This window comes from Cyrtonyx montezumae, unplaced genomic scaffold (genome assembly GCF_038088225.1).
Source record: "Cyrtonyx montezumae isolate F1298 unplaced genomic scaffold, pur_monq_1.0 scaffold_9, whole genome shotgun sequence".
Classification (NCBI taxonomy): Eukaryota; Metazoa; Chordata; class Aves; order Galliformes; family Odontophoridae; genus Cyrtonyx; species Cyrtonyx montezumae.
This window is the reverse complement of record NW_027072100.1, coordinates 9818809-9833693: the sequence shown is the minus strand read 5'-3', so window position 1 is coordinate 9833693 and position 14885 is coordinate 9818809. Positions and strand designations below refer to the sequence as shown.

Below are 14885 nucleotides of genomic sequence, written 5' to 3'. Positions count from 1 at the left end.
CCAGCACAGCACGCAGCTCTCCCAGCCCCTCTGAGTGCTGGGCATCATGTGCAAAGGCATCAGCATCCCGTGTGCAGCTCCTGTTTATCTCCCATGAAAGGCCGTGCTGGAGTTGCCCACACTGCTCAGCCCTGCCCGGCACTGTTTTTTTTGCAGTCTCTCCCATCAGGCTCAGATGGGCCCAAGTTCACCTGTCCCACTGGCTGCTTTGCTAATTTTCTTCCAGCTGAGAGCCACATCTGCTGAAGAAAGCATCCCATCTCTGCGCAGAAATATATTCATAAAAAAGAAAGAGAGAGAAGAAAGAGAAAAGCCCCGGAGTGGCTCGGGAGCTGTCTCTTCATATTCCAAGCATGCTGCTCAGGTCTCGTATCTGCGGTGCACAGTCCATCCCAGAGGTGCTCGGTTCACAGTGTCGGTACAATCTGCCAAACAGACGGATCAGCTAGGAGACATTTCCGAAAGATGCTGGAACAAGGAGGGGAGAGGAAGGAATGAACATCCTGCAGGGTGGGAGCCCGTCTGGGAGAATCCCACCCCTCCAGTGCCCCTTGCCATAAACAGACTTTGTGCTGCATACTGCAACTCATCGCTGCGCATCCCAGCCCATGCCCCACAACCCATCCCCCAGCAGCACAGCCCATGCACAGCTCATCACAGCCTCAGGGTGCACGGGGAGCAGGGCAGCTGGGTGCCTCCATCTCACACAGCCACTTCCCCCCTTGTCCCCACGGTTCCTCTCCCTGTACCAACCCTACCTTGGCTGAGCAGCTGCAGGTTCCGGACCTCCTCGCGCACCTGGAGCTGCAGGACCTGCTGCAGCACCTCCTGCCGCTGCGCCTCGTGTGCGATGCCCATGCGCTGCAGCTTCTCCCCATTGAGCCGCAGCAGCGCCCGACCTGCAAGCACAGCATGGCTCAGGGGCTGCCCAGCACAACGGGCACTGCGGGGACATCGGGAGCGTGTGGCTGGGGACAGTGTCAGTGATCTGCTGGGAGCCGTGTCCATGTCATGGGAACAGGGAAGAGGAAAGGGACCAAATGCTAAGATGGTCTTTGACCGCTTGAACTCGTCAGTATGAAAGGAAAGAGAACAGGATGGGATGGAATAGGGTAGGATAGGGTAGGGTAGAAAGAGGGAGAGGAGAGGGGAGGGGAGGGTATAGGATGTAGGACGGGATGGGATGGGACAGGGTAGGATAGAATAAGAAAATAGAACAGAGAAAAGGAGAAGGGAAGGGGAAGGGAGGAAAGAGAGAAAGAAGGGAACGAAATAGAAAAGGGAATGGAATGGAGTGGGAGGCTGCCTCTAGCCTCCTGCATTTGGAGGTCGTGGGGCAGCAGGCCAAGGTGCCAGTATCAGGACCAGCGCTGGCCACAGCGATCACGTTCCCCATCCCTTCAGGCAGGAGCTTTCCATTTCTCCATTCTCCACTCCTCACGCATCAGGATGCATTCTCCTGACCCCATATGGACGGATGGATGGGGGAAACGGGGCACACATCAAAATCCATTAGCGCCGCAGCCACCACCACCATCCAGCCACTCTCCTCCAGTCCAGGGGCTATTAAACAAGGCGTTCACAACCAGCTTTTGTCCTTATTCCCCAGCTAATGCTCCTTTTATTTCTCACGCAAGGGCTCTCTGAGCTTTTGCATTAAGGCTTTGCATTCCTCACGGGCACAGGGCTGTGCAGAGAGCTGCTCCACTCCAGTGTGCCCATCCCTGGTCCCAGCAAAAAGGGGTCACGGAGGGTCAGGGAGGATGATGCTTGCAACATCTCCATTGAGCAGCTATGTGCACTGCACTTTGTGCTCTGTGGGTGCTGGCCAGCTCCGAGCTCTGCTCAGCCATGGCCACGTTGTGGTGGGACCAGAGCAGTGCTTCATGCACTGAGCACAAGGCACTGGGGGTAGCAGCAGCAGTACCTGTGATGGCGTGGTGGGAGAACGCCTCGACATAGATGAGATAGTTGTGAGGGCAGTGCTTTTTCAGCCATTTGCACACATCCTGCTGGCTCCACAGCACCACTGGCTTGGTAAGGCTGCCCAGTGTCGGGCTGGTGTGGTAGATGCCATAGTGATCACAGCCACGGCCCTACAAGAGAGATGGGAAGTGTCAGCGGGGCTCAGCAAACCCCTGTGATGGGTCCTACCCCATCTGCCCTGGGATGATTCCCTCAGAGGAAGAGTGCCCAGACCCTCACACACCTCCCAGCTCAGTGGAGCACTGCACGGCTGCAGGGCCACCCTTGGGGTAAACAGCTGGGGACCATGAGCTCTGCCCTGGTGGCAGATGGAGGGACCTGAGTCCTGATGTGAGGGATAGTGGACACTGTGTGGTGACACCGGACGCACAGCAGAGTATGGAGCCAGGCAGCTCCTCTGTGCTGCAATGGCAGGGGGCTGGATTTCCAGGGTCCCTCCTGGCAAGCTCCTTTCCCTTGTTTTGGACAGTAAAGAGGTGATGTAGGAATCTGCTGGCATCAGGAAGGTCGGCAGCTCTAGGACTGCAGTGTGCCAGCGCCGACCTCTGTGTGTGAACATTGGCTAATTAAGCATGCCTAATAGAGGAGCAGAGATAATTAGTGCAACAGGGTCTCCAGACATCCCGTGGTCACTGAAACGAATGGCACATCCCTGAGCGGTGTCAAACATCGGGCGGAGGGGTCAAAGATGTTCCCATTGCTGGGAGCAATGCTGCATCCCACTGCCCATGTTGCATCCCTCTGCCCTTGCTGCATCCTGCTGCCCACGCTGCTGCACCCTTGGGCCCAGCTTCTGCTCCTGGGTGCTGGCTCTGCTTTCACTGCCACGCAGCAGTGAGCGGCGGAGGGGCTGAGCCTGCTGCTGCTGAGCTCTCTCCTCACAACACCACGCACAGAGATGACGGTGAGCTCCCAGCAGCTATTACCCAACTAACCTCAGGGGCACTGGGGAAGAGGTGACTGACAACCCGCAATTTCTCCAGTCAGGAGCGTGCTTGAATCCTCTTACTGTTTGAGCTCCTTTTCACAAATGGGGGCCATATCCATGCTCCAGGTTCCCGTGCTCTGTGCAGCCCTGTGTCCTGGGTGCAGGCACTCAGCGGGAGCAGCAGGATGTGGGGATGGCTGTAATGGATGCTGGGCTGCTTTTCCAGGCGGCTGAGCTGTGCTGTCTCTCTGATGAACTCTCAGCCGTGAATGGAGGCGAGCAGGCAGCAGCAGTGGGGGGTTGGATGGAAGGAGCCCACACAGCAGCGTGGAGACCCGCAGCAAGAAATTGCCACCTGCACTCCCTGGGGTATTTTCTCTTGTTTTAGCACCATTAGAAGCTTTATCACTCCCAAACCCCACTGGGAGGCAGAGCTGCTGCCCAGGGAGCAACCCTGCACTGTGTTGTGTTCCCATTGGGAGTGAAGAGGACATGGAGGTAGTGGGGATGAGGGACATGGGGTATTGATGCCACCAAAGGGCCCCAGCAATGCCCCAAGTCCTTAGGCACCATGGGCACAGGAGCCACTCCGTCAGCATCATGAGTTAACAGAGCACCAAAAACTGCAATGATTTTGATGCTCGGGGTTACAGAGCCCCAGAGATCCATCCCTCTCCTCCCCATGGCAGCACAGAGCACAGCAGCAGTGTGGGGTGGCCAGGAACCTTGGCTTCACTGCTTCACTGCTGCACGAGTGACATAAAGTTCACAGTTATAGCCAAGTTCAGACCATTTCCCTTCTAAGAGACACAACGAAGTCCTCTGTTCTTTTAAGGCATTACAAGGAATTCGGCTCTGGCGCATCTCTCACACAACAGTGCCAACTTTCAGCTCAGCACGGGGAGGAGTGGCGACGCAGAGCTCACCCCGTGCACCCCAGAACCACAAAACCCAGCACCCAAAGGCCCGGCCCTGGAGCCGAGCAGTACCTGCGAGCCCTCGGTGCCCGGCTGCCGCAGGAGCTTGATGGCACGGCCGCCCTCACCGCGCTGGCTGCGCCCGTCGTGCCAGGTGAGGCTGGTGCCGGGGCTGCGCTGCAGGCGGTAGCTGAGGTTCTCTGCCGACACCGTGTGCTCCAGGAGGCTGCGGCAGAAGCTGAAGTGAGCGGCGGCGGCTGCAGAGGGAAAGGGGGTGAGAGGCGTCCACCCAGCATCCCCACGATGCCTCTTTCAGCCTCAAGCTGCACAGACGTACCCCGTCCCTGTCCATCAGCACCTTGCTGGGGAGCAGCCCATCAGAAAACGCTTTTCTGATCCAGTCAGCTGGATACCAGGGACCAGGTGGAGTAAAGCTGTCCCTGTGGGACTGGAGAAGGCTTGGAGCACACCAATAGGTGCCGGTTGGACCAGAGCTGGGGGTGTGTGGGGCACACACGCACTCCAAGGTGCTCACCTATGCAGCAGACATAGCTGGATTGTGTCCCTTGCCCCTTTTTATAAGCCCAGCCCATTGCATTTTGTTTGACTGCATTGCAATGAAGATGCAAAGCTCTCCTTCCGTGGGCCAAAGGGGATTAGACGCTGCTGGGGGTGTGTGGGTAGCAGAGGGCTTGGGATGAGCAGTGCTGCTGTGCAGCAGCTTCCCCAGCTCAGCTGCCCCAAAACACCTCCAAAAACAAAGCAGGAAATCATCAGCAGCTGAGAATAACCCAGGGTTAGGAGGGCTGGAGGGGACCCGCTGCTGCTCGGCCCCAGTGGATGCTGAAGAGAGGAAGTTTCACCTCTCCCACACACCTTTATGCAAGAGGAAGGTGGGATGTAAATGCTGCCCATGCAATTTATAGCCAGGACAGAAATAAATGTGTCTGAAGGCTGAATGTGTTGGATCTTGTAGGAAATGGGAAGTGAAAAGCGGAATGTCAGAGTTGGCTCTGTGAGTGCTGCTCCAGCTTCGGATCAGCCTCCCAGGCCCTCTCTCGTGGGGCCAGAAAAGGGGATGGTTGGGTCTGAGCTGAGCAAAACCATGAGCACCTGTGCTGGGAGAGCAGCAGCTCCGTGTCCCAGCAGTGTGCGTGGGCAGTGTGTTTTTTGTTTCCCAAAAAACCCCGTTTCTTTGGGAAACAAAAGCTTGACCCTAAAACTTTGCTCTCATTCAGGCTCGTTTGGAAAATGATGTCTTGCCCTGGGAGCAGGGGATTTTGCAGAAAATAAATGGATTGGAGATGCACAGAGATAATCTGTGCCCAAGGATGGAGCTGTGCAAGGGCTGTCTCTGCAGAAGGGCTCTGCCACTGCAGGGACCTTTAGCCAGAGGTGACCGCAGAGCACCCAGTGCCATTGTTGTGGCTCACGGAGCAGCAGGACGTGGGTATATCCATTCCTCTTGCAACACGGCTCAAGGCGAGGCAGGAGAGCCAGTGAGAGCAGATGGGAGGGAGGGGGTAAGCAATGGGGGAAATGAGCCCAGAAGAGCGGCGGGCAGGGAGCTGAAGGCTCTGCTCCGTGCTGTGGGCACCTCGCACCCCTCTGCTCCCACATCCCAGCCCCAGGGACCCCAAGTTTCCATCACAGGCAAAGAAGGAGTTCTGAACCAACCCTCCCCCCCCCATCCCCTCTGTCCTTTCCATGCGGCTTCAGCACAGTGCAGGGCAGAGCCGCTGCCTGCACGGATGGAGTGCCAGAGACGCGGGTCCTCTTCAGAGCAAGGGGAGAACGGAGGGAGATCTCTCTCCTCCCTTCCAGCAACGCATCTCTCTCTCCCAAACCAAACGAATCTCCCCATCCCTCCTGGATGCCGCACCGCCCCCCAGCCCAGCCCAGGGCCCCCTCACCTGGCTCAGGTGCTCCCTGCGAGCCGCGGACGCTGGCGACGCAGCATAGGGACGGGCGGCCCTGCTGCATCCCGGCGGGAGGAGGGATGCGCTCGAGCGCTCGGCACCGGCTGTCACCAGCGCCGCTCCATCCCTTCCTCCCCTCATCCCTCTTCCACACCTGACTGCCTTCGCTGATTGCCTCCGTCCTTCTGCCAATAAACGGCGGCCGCACGCTCGCCCCGCATCCGGGAGCTCCGGGCTGGGCAGCCCCCGCCGGCTTCATACGGGGGGGCACAAACCTACCGGCCCCTTCCCCAGCATCTCACCGAGCAGCAAGCGGGCAGTCCAAGGGCCTTAATCCCACCCACGCCGTTGGATCTGGAGAGATGGTCCGTGCTCTCCCCGCATGCCCCTGGCTAATCCGGCGGTGGGGCCGAGGGGGCTCGGCCAGCTGGCACCGAGTGGGAAGCATTCAGATATCAAAGCACACCATGGCCGGGAAAAAAGCCATGGCAAAGCCTGGCATGGCCCTGGGACCCTGCTCAGGATGTGCAGCTCCTCTGCTCCCGTTGGGCACAGGGGGTTTCCTGATATCCCCATAACCCGTGGGCTCTGCTCCGTGGGATGGATGCCTGCAGCCTTGGGAATCGCTGCAGGGTCCTTTTCCCTCAGTGGTTTTCATGCATTTTGGGCACTCCTCCAGCAGCATGGGGCAGACATGGAGTGCAGAGGCCGGGCTGCTGCATGGCTGTGCCTTCCCCTCACCCTGCACATGGTCTTTCCATATTTTTCCCCCTCTGGACACTTTCAGGGACAGCTGCAAAGTGCTGCAGGAGCTCAGTGCAGAAACAGCACCACTGGAAAGGGGGAGATGGATGGGAACTTCCTGGGAATATGACACTGAGACAGAAAGCTGAGGATGGGATCTCTGAATGCCAAGTGCATCCTTGGGCAGTGGGATTGGTACCTTCTGCAAATGCACTTTGCCCCTACACACACGAGCTGTGCTTCCCCAGGGAATGCAGTTGCAAGCAGCCCAAGTTCATGTGTTAATGGTGCAAAGAGGTGTGAGGAGCAGCTTGCCCTGTGTCCCTGATGCCATCAATGTTCCTGCCCGGCTGTAGGGACACATTTGCCATGGGGAGCAGATGAGCTCCCAGGGGTGACACTGCTGCAGCAGTCCCTGGGAGATGTGTGTTTTGCAAGGAACAAACCCCAAATCTGTGTGTTTGGTGTCTCTGAGGGGGAGAAACATTTAGCACCAAATGGTGCGAGAGATTTCCCTGCAGTCAGAGGGGGATTTGTGGCAGGGATTCACCAGAGTGCTCAGCCCACTGCTGTTGCTCCTCGAGGTGAGGAAGGGGCTGAGACCTGAGCTCTTCAGAAAGCCCTGGGATAGGGGAACTGAGCACAGCTTTACTTGCAGGGCGGCTCTTGGAGGGATTTGTCTCGCTTTCAGCAGTGTCCACGTGAGCCACAAACCTGTCTGGCATTGCCATTGCCCCAGTCCCCTCCGTCCCTTCCACACAGCTTCACCACTGTGCAGGGCAGAGCTGCTGCTGGCATGGAGCCCTGGAGCCAGGGGGCACAGCGATGCACTCTGCAACCCTCATGGCACAAGGTGTTAGAAGCCAGACCTGTGTGAAGTTCTGCAGAGCAGATCCTGCTCTGAGACATTCCCAAATTCCTGCTGGCACTGAGCAGGACAGGACCAAACCCAATGCAGAGCAATGACCCCAGTGAGCTCACGTTCTCCAGGTCACCCCCAGGGTACCCCTGGCTCAGTCCCTTGCTGCCATTAACACCATCCCAGCATTTTCCTTGTAATTCTCTGCTTGTGAAGGTGAAAGCCTGAGCCCCTCACATGGCTGGGGACAGAGCCAAGTGGGAAGGGAGGAGGAAGGGAATAAAAGGCAATGTCCTTCCCATGGCTGTGTGTGTCTTTGTGGGTGTCTGTGCTGCTGAGGCCCATGGGCACTGACAGAGGGTCTCTGACCACCTTGGAACAGGGGTTGTGGGCAGGGCAGGGTCTCTTGGGGGGAGCCCACCAGCACAGAGACACCACGTGCAGTGAGCCCATTCCACGTCCCCGAGCTCTTCCCAGGTATCCCACCCTGCTCAGCACCCTGCTCCTGCTCTTGCACCCCCTCCCTCCAGCCCAATAGCCCATTTCATTGGTATCCTCAAAACCGAGAATGAAAATGGGGATGGACAGGCAGACACTCACCTCCCCAGGACGGAGGGGGCAGCGTATGGGAATGGAGGTGCAGACCCCAGGATGGAGGAGGCAGCACGTGGGGATGGAGGACAAACCCTGGGGATGGAGGGTAGACTTATGGGATGGCGAGGACACTGCAGGGGGCGATGGAAAGCAGCCCCTGGGATGGGAGATGGACTCCGGGATGGAAGGGGCAGAGCGCAGGGACGCAGGGGGCAAACCGCATGAATGGAGGGAACAGAGCCCAGGGACAGAGGGGACGTTCCACCAAGGATGGAGGACGTACACCGGGATAGAGGGAGGAGCTGGGGACGGGGAGAGGGGCGATGGAGGCAGCCCCTAGGACGGATATACATCCCCAGCGTTTCGGGTAGGAGGACCTGAACCCCCGCGGTGCACCTGAGCCTCTTACTCCCCCCTCCCCCCGCCTCCCACCGCCGCTACCTTCCATGTCCTTGGCCTCGCCGCAGCTCATCCTCCGCTCGGAAGGGGCCGAGCTCCTGCGGGGACGGAGCCCCCTCGCCCCCCAGCGCCGCCGCCGGCACCGGGAGCTCCGGGCCCGCCCCGCCCCGGTGCCCGCGCCGGGGGCGGTGCCGCTCTCCGCCGCCCTCGGGCGCTCCGCCCGCCGCTCCGCTCCGCACCGCCCCGCCGCCAGCACGGTGCTGCCCGGACCCGGTGTCTGCCGGATCCCCGGTGATATCTGCCCGGTGATGCTCTGTCTCCGGTGATGCTCAGCCCCCGGTGCTGTCCACTCAGTGATGCTCAACCCCTGGTCCCACCCAATCTCCAGTGATACCCAGTTTCCAGTGATGCCCATGCCGTGACATACCCAGTTCCTGGTGAGCTCAGGTCCCTGATCCCCAGTGCTGCCTGCTGCCTGGCGATGCTCAATCCCTGGTGCTGTGCACTCGGTGATGCCCAAGCTATGATGTGCCCCATTTCTGGTGACACCTGATCCCCAGTGATATTCACAAGTACCTGCTGTTTCCCAGTCCCTATTGGTGCCTGATCCCCAGTGATACCCAATTCCCAGTGATGCCTGCTCCCTGCTGATGCCCACTGCCTGGTGATACCTTCCATACCCTTCCTTCCCCCACCCCAGACTCTGTCCCTACCTCCTCCAGGCACACACCTCCAGCTGCCACCAGTCCCCTTCAGCCAAACACGGGGTTTGGGGACACATGAGTTTGTTCTCAGATGGGGACTGGGATGCAGCTGTGTACGTAGGATGAGGACAATCTGTGCCATGACACGCTGCCAGGGGCACTTCACCTTTGCAAAGCATTCTCTGTTGCAGGACCATCCCAGCACCGAGCAATGCCCAGCCCTTTGTTGTAAGACCAGAAAAATTCATGCTCGTGGGATGCTGCCTCCAAAATCACACCCTGTCCTCAGCAGAGAGTTTCAGGGGCTGAGAGCACAGCAGGTGTGCAGGGTGCAGCGGTGTCACTGAGCTGGCATGAGGCTGTGCACAAAACCTATCGCTCCTACGGCAGCAAAGTGTCTCATGCTCGGGTGGCACAGGCTCGTGTCTGCACACAGCACTTGTAAAAAACCACAAAACTCTGCAAAGCTTTGTAAAAAACTGCAAAATGTTGGATGCTCGTGCAGGAGCTGCTCCAGATGGGACTCAGTGCACACACCCCTTCGTGCAGCGTGGATGCAGCCCTTCCTTGCTCAGCTTGCCCCTCTTTAAAGCAGAACACAGACAGCCCCAGCAGCACACAACACTGAGCTGACACCACACCACCTCCCAGGCCTTGCTGTCAGCATCCCTTTTATTACCTCTGCAAGAGAGAAGCTCAGGCAGTATTGTTTATCGCAGGCATTCGACTCCTTCAAATAACCAGCGAGCTATTTTCCATTACTCTGAGATTTCCAGTTCTCCTTAAGTCTCTGTCTGCACACGGAGCCTTTGAGCCCAGGCAGAAATCTTCTGAGAGCAGAACTCGTGTGCAGGGCCCTTGGCAGGGAAAGGCAAACGGCGCCTGAAAAATGTGTGCAGATTGTGCCAAGCTGTTATTAGAAATAAGCGCTGCTCCCAGCCGCTGCTTTTCCTGGTTTTTCCGTGGTAATTGCTCTTCTCCAGGAAAGGTTTCATGTGTGTGGGGGAAAGAATTTTGCTCCTCCTCACTGCTTGCAAACAGGTCTGTGCAGACCTGCTGCCCCCATGCTGTGTGGCAGTGCTTTGTGTGCGTAGGGCTGCTCACCGAGCTGCAGATCCTCTGTTTTCAGAATGAAAGTGTCCCGAGGAGCTGCAAAGCTGTGGCTCTGGGTTATTGCCCTGGTCCTGCTGCAGCTGAGCATCTCCCAGTGTTTCTGCAGTACCCCAGTGAGCACCTGCACACATTCATGGAGGAGGATGAACCCACAGACACTTCTCAGACGTGCTGGTTTGGATGCATAAATCATGAGAACTAGGGAAATTTTTGGTTTCCCTATGGTTCTCCCAATGTATGGCTGAGAGCTCTCTGCAGCCCAAGAAAACAGGAGGTGAAATATGGGGGGAAAGCTGTGTGAGGAGCCCAAAACCAAAGCATGGCTTGGGGAGGGCAAAGTTGGTGCCTTGTGCCTATTCCCATCACTATCCCCATGCTCATCCTCTTCCCATCCCCATCCCATTCTATCCCATCCTATCCCCATCCCACCCCATCTGCATCCTCATCCCACCCAATCCCACTCCATCCCCTTCCTATCCCCATCCCATGTCCATCTCATGGGGGTTGGACTCGATGATCTCTAGAGGTCCCTTCCAACCCCTACGATTCTATGATTCTATGATCTCATCCTCATCCCCTTCCTCATCCCATCCCATCCCTCTCCTCATCCCCGCCCTCCAGCAGCCCCGCAGAAGTGTGCCTGCAGATGGGATGATTCAGCACACTCCTTATTCGGAGGATGAAGGAAGTCATTAAACACCAGCTCTCCTCCCGCTGCAGCCCAGGAAGGATAAGGAGAAAGAGATAAAAAGGCTTCAGATGGAAGTTATTTGTCTAAGGAGAAATGCTGCTGATTTCCCTGGTGCTCTGCTCCCTATCAAAAACCCCAAAGCAGCAGGAGGAGGGAGTACCCATCCATACAGAGGGACTGCAGCACCCATGGGTGGCATTGGCCATGGGATCAGGACTGAGAGGGACCTGAGATGATGGGAGCAATTCTGCTCGGAGGTTTCTATAGATATATGTAATTGGATTTTCGCGCGTCACGGATATTTTCGAGGCAGCAGTAATTATTTGAGAACGCTGTCCTGTTTGCCTCCCTTCTCTCCGCATGGATTTTTTTTTCCTTTTTAATATTGTTTCCCCGAATGAAGCTGTAAATTTGCAACTTAATCCAATCAGAGGACACACACAATGCCATCAGCTGCACGGGCACCGCGAGGCGGCGTGAGCCGTGTCTCCCAGTGCCACAATCCATTTGCAGCAGTAACAAAAGACTCAAAGCCATATTTTAATTCTTTTCATAAAGGAAAAAAAAAAAAAAGACACACACACACACACGCACACACATATATTCTAAGGTGCTGTGCTGGCTGAGGACTTTCCCCCAGCCCCATCTGGTCCCCATCAGGTGGCTGACGAGCACAGGTCAGGAATCCTGGTGTCTGGGGCTGTGTTTGCAGGGCCCATTCAGGGCTGTGGGTGAGGGTGCGGGGACATGGCTCTGGTCCACGTAGGGTTGGGCAATGAGCTCTGGGAGTCCTGTGTCTGCTGCTTCCCCTTCATCTTCATGTCCACCTCCACTCCCCACCTGAATGTGGTTGGAACTTGCAATGGCCCAAGGGGCAGCAATCCCCAGCTACCTCTTTCCCCAGGATGATGAACACCATGGGTACTGGGGCTTTCAGGCAGCTTTACTAAAACCCATAGCATCACAGACAGGCTGGGGTTGGGCTCCAGCTTCCCCTTTGGGAATCACAGAATCACAGGGCCATTGAGATTGCAAAAGAGCACCAAGATCTCTGAGCCCAACTCCAATCCACCCCACCGTGTCCTCTGTCCTCAAAGGTCTGTGCCACATCTCCATGTTCCGGAACACCTCCAGAGAAGGTGAACCTCCCATCACCTCCCTGGGCAGCTGTGCCACTGCAACACCACTCCTTTCTGAGAAAAAAAAAGGATCCCTCTCTCTCAGAGAAGGACTTAGGTCCAGTCCCAGCCAGGTGCTGTTAGCTCTGCTCCAAACTCTGCTCTGAGCACCACGGCAGAATCAAAGGTGGCTGCAGGATACCAAAGGTCCCATGTCACCTCTCTGCAGTTCATGGGCTCGGTTTGGAGTGAAGAAGCTGCTGCAGCCACGTCCTGGGGGCCCCCACACAGCGGTGCATGGGACTAATTAAAACCTGAGGAAGTCTATTTACCTAACTCTGCATTGATTTTGCTAAGTAGGACATCCTGTCTTCAGAGGATTTCATGGCACGGGGCGATAATCAAGTGAGAACAGGCTCCAAAAGTGTTAATTTAGCAGCTGAGCAGGTGGGGATTAAAACCAAGCCCTCTGGTTCAGCCTTTTCTCTCAATTTCCCATCTGAAACCTGCAAAACAGCAACAATTCTGCACATGGCGTTGCACAGACCTGGGTGAAAGGCAGACAGATTTGCTTTGTATTAAGCCCCGGGTGTAGTGACATAGGGACAGGGGGTGAACGGGGACACTGCAGGGGTACAAATGAGCCCTGTGGCCATCCCATCACCACAGCTGCACCACTGCTGCACTACAGGACATGTCAAACCCCCAGCCCCAGTGCTGGGTGTCCTTGCCCTGCTTTCCTCCTGCCCCAGGCGTGGGGACAGAGGTGTCTTTGTGCGGGGCTGTGTGGGCTGCCCGGCCCCCATGGGATCTGCAGGAACGCACTCCCATTTAAGCGATGATTTTTCACTTTTGAGCCTTTGTGAGCGATTACCACGCGTGTCTGCGCGTACGTGCACAGCATCCCCTGCAGATGCTGGCTTGTGGGAATGCAGAAATCGGACTTGGAAAGCCCCGACCCCGGCAGGGAGAGCCATGAAGATGTTGGGGATGGAAGGGCGATGTATTGACCTTATCAGTATAGTCCCTGGGGGTTTTGGTACCTGTCCCAGGCAGGACAAAGCGTGGTGACAGCATGCAGACCTGGGTGCAGGCTGCTTTGGTGCTGGAAAGGATCGTTGAGGTCAGAAAGGACCACTAAGGTCCCCAAGTCCAACCCCAACCCACCCCACCATGCCCACTGACCGTGTCCCTCAGTGCCATATCTACCCTAAAAAAGAGCAGGACCCCATTGGGAGAAGTTCCAGGGCTGCATGCTGCACTGCACTGCTCCAACAGCAATGGGAAACCCATGCAGAGCTCCCAATTGGTGGCCAGGTATGGCTCTGATCCTCAGGCTCCATCAGTCCCCGCTGCTCCTTTACCCAGTTGTTTGTAATATACACCAAGAATACACGTAGAGATTATTAAAAATCGTTTAGGATTGATTTTACTGAGCTTACAAATGAGTTTTCTCCTTGCTTGGAGCCGTGCCTGTGCTGCCAGATGCGTGAGCAGAGAACATCGAGAGCCCCCAGCCACCATCACCCAGTGCTGCCCACCCAATTTTGTAGGAAATATTCCCTGAAGTGAAATTCCTGCAGCTCGCAGAGCCTCAGCACAGAGCAGAAGACCCACCCCAGCCCTGGGCTTGTATCAGCCTGGCCATAAAGGCTGAGAGAGCCGGGGAACAGCATATGGGCTGGGGCCAAACCCTGCCCCAAAGCTGGGAAACGCCGCTGCACTGCTGGCACCCAACTGCTTGGCAGAAGGGAGGTTTTGTTTTTCGGCCCTAGCCAAACCCAAAAATAGATGGGCAGTAAGCGGCTGGGGGCTGGGTTTGCCATTGTGCAGAACGGGGCTATTTATCTTTGCTGCAGCTGCTGTGCTCTGCTTGCAGCTCAGGAAGAACGGCCCGAAAAGCAGTCCCGACCCCAAAAGCCCCTTGCAGCCCCAGTGCCCTCCCGCTCCGTCGGGTGCCCTGAGTCCCTCTGACGCACAAAGTGCTTCTGAGGCTGTTTATGTGAGCATCCATCCCACGGTGCAGCGCTGCGCCGGGCGGGGGAACGGCTCCGCAGCAAAGGGGGGGAGAAACCCCCTTCGCCCCCCCTCCCCTCCCCCTCCTGCCCTTTGCTCAGCGCGGGGTAGGTCCGTTCTGCTCTGTGGGCCCCACTCTAAGAAGGCACCGCCGCCTCTAAACGGAGCGATCATCATCTTGTCCGCTAATTGCAAACGCGAAGGAAGAGGGATTGAGCTTGCAATTAATCAGCAAAGAGCTCCCGGTGCTGCGATGCCCTTCGCTGGGTGCAGTGCTGGGGGAGAAGAGGAAGGATTGCTGCAGGGAAACGGGGCTGTGGGGAGGGAGAGGGGAAGTGTTGGGGCTGCTGCCTCACTCCGTGGGCACCCTGGGGTGAGATGGGAGCACGCGTGTTACACACGTGGGGACAGGCATGCTTCGTGCACAGACGGCAAAGGGTGCGTGAGTGTGCAGTGTACGTGCGTGGGCAGCTGTGCAGGTGTGCGACCGCATGCATGCATGTACTTGGAGATGCACGCACACGCTTGAACGTGTGCAGGGAGCACTGCGGGTGTGTGTGCGCGTGCAAATGTGCATGCACAAGTACTGGGTGTGTGAATGGAAGTGCGCGTGCAAACGTGCACGTGCGGAAGCTTGCTGCTGTGTGCAAAGGCACGCAGGTTCAGGAAGCCTGCACCTTCCCGTGCACGGCCGTGCGCGAGCTCGTACACGCGTGTGCGCGCTAGTATTAACGCGCGTGCAGGTGCAGCTGCGCGCATGCGCACTCGGCTCAAACGCCGCTCCTCGGAACCGTCACAGCACGAGGGGGCGCTGTGCCCCTGCGGGAGCGGAAGTGCCGCACCGCCCGCTGGGTAGCCCCGCCCACCCCCTTCGCCGCTTCCGTTGCCTTCGCCACC

General features: G+C 57.4%; 1 protein-coding gene across 1 annotated transcript; it reads right to left on the bottom strand.

Moving 5' to 3' along the window:
• Window positions 1–360: 360 nt before the first annotated feature.
• Window positions 361–5814, bottom strand: SAMD10 (sterile alpha motif domain containing 10). The gene is made up of 5 exons (XM_065754342.1): window positions 5745–5814; window positions 3904–4088; window positions 1928–2096; window positions 759–899; window positions 361–425 (listed from the first exon to the last, which is right to left on the bottom strand). Exons 1-5 carry the CDS (start codon window positions 5812–5814, stop codon window positions 361–363), a joined length of 630 nt encoding a protein of 209 aa, XP_065610414.1.
• Between the last annotated feature and the right edge of the window lie 9071 nt (window positions 5815–14885).

Excerpts from the sequence above, each read along its gene's own strand:
- SAMD10 (XM_065754342.1), bottom strand. The coding sequence starts at position 5,814 with ATGCAGCAGGGCCGCCCGTCCCTATGCTGCGTCGCCAGCGTCCGCGGC. Across the intron at positions 4,089-5,744 it reads GCAGGGAGCACCTGAGCCAG|CCGCCGCCGCTCACTTCAGC; the intron begins GTGAGGGGGCCC and ends TTCCCTCTGCAG. Across the intron at positions 2,097-3,903 it reads CGGGCACCGAGGGCTCGCAG|GGCCGTGGCTGTGATCACTA; the intron begins GTACTGCTCGGC and ends TCTCTCTTGTAG.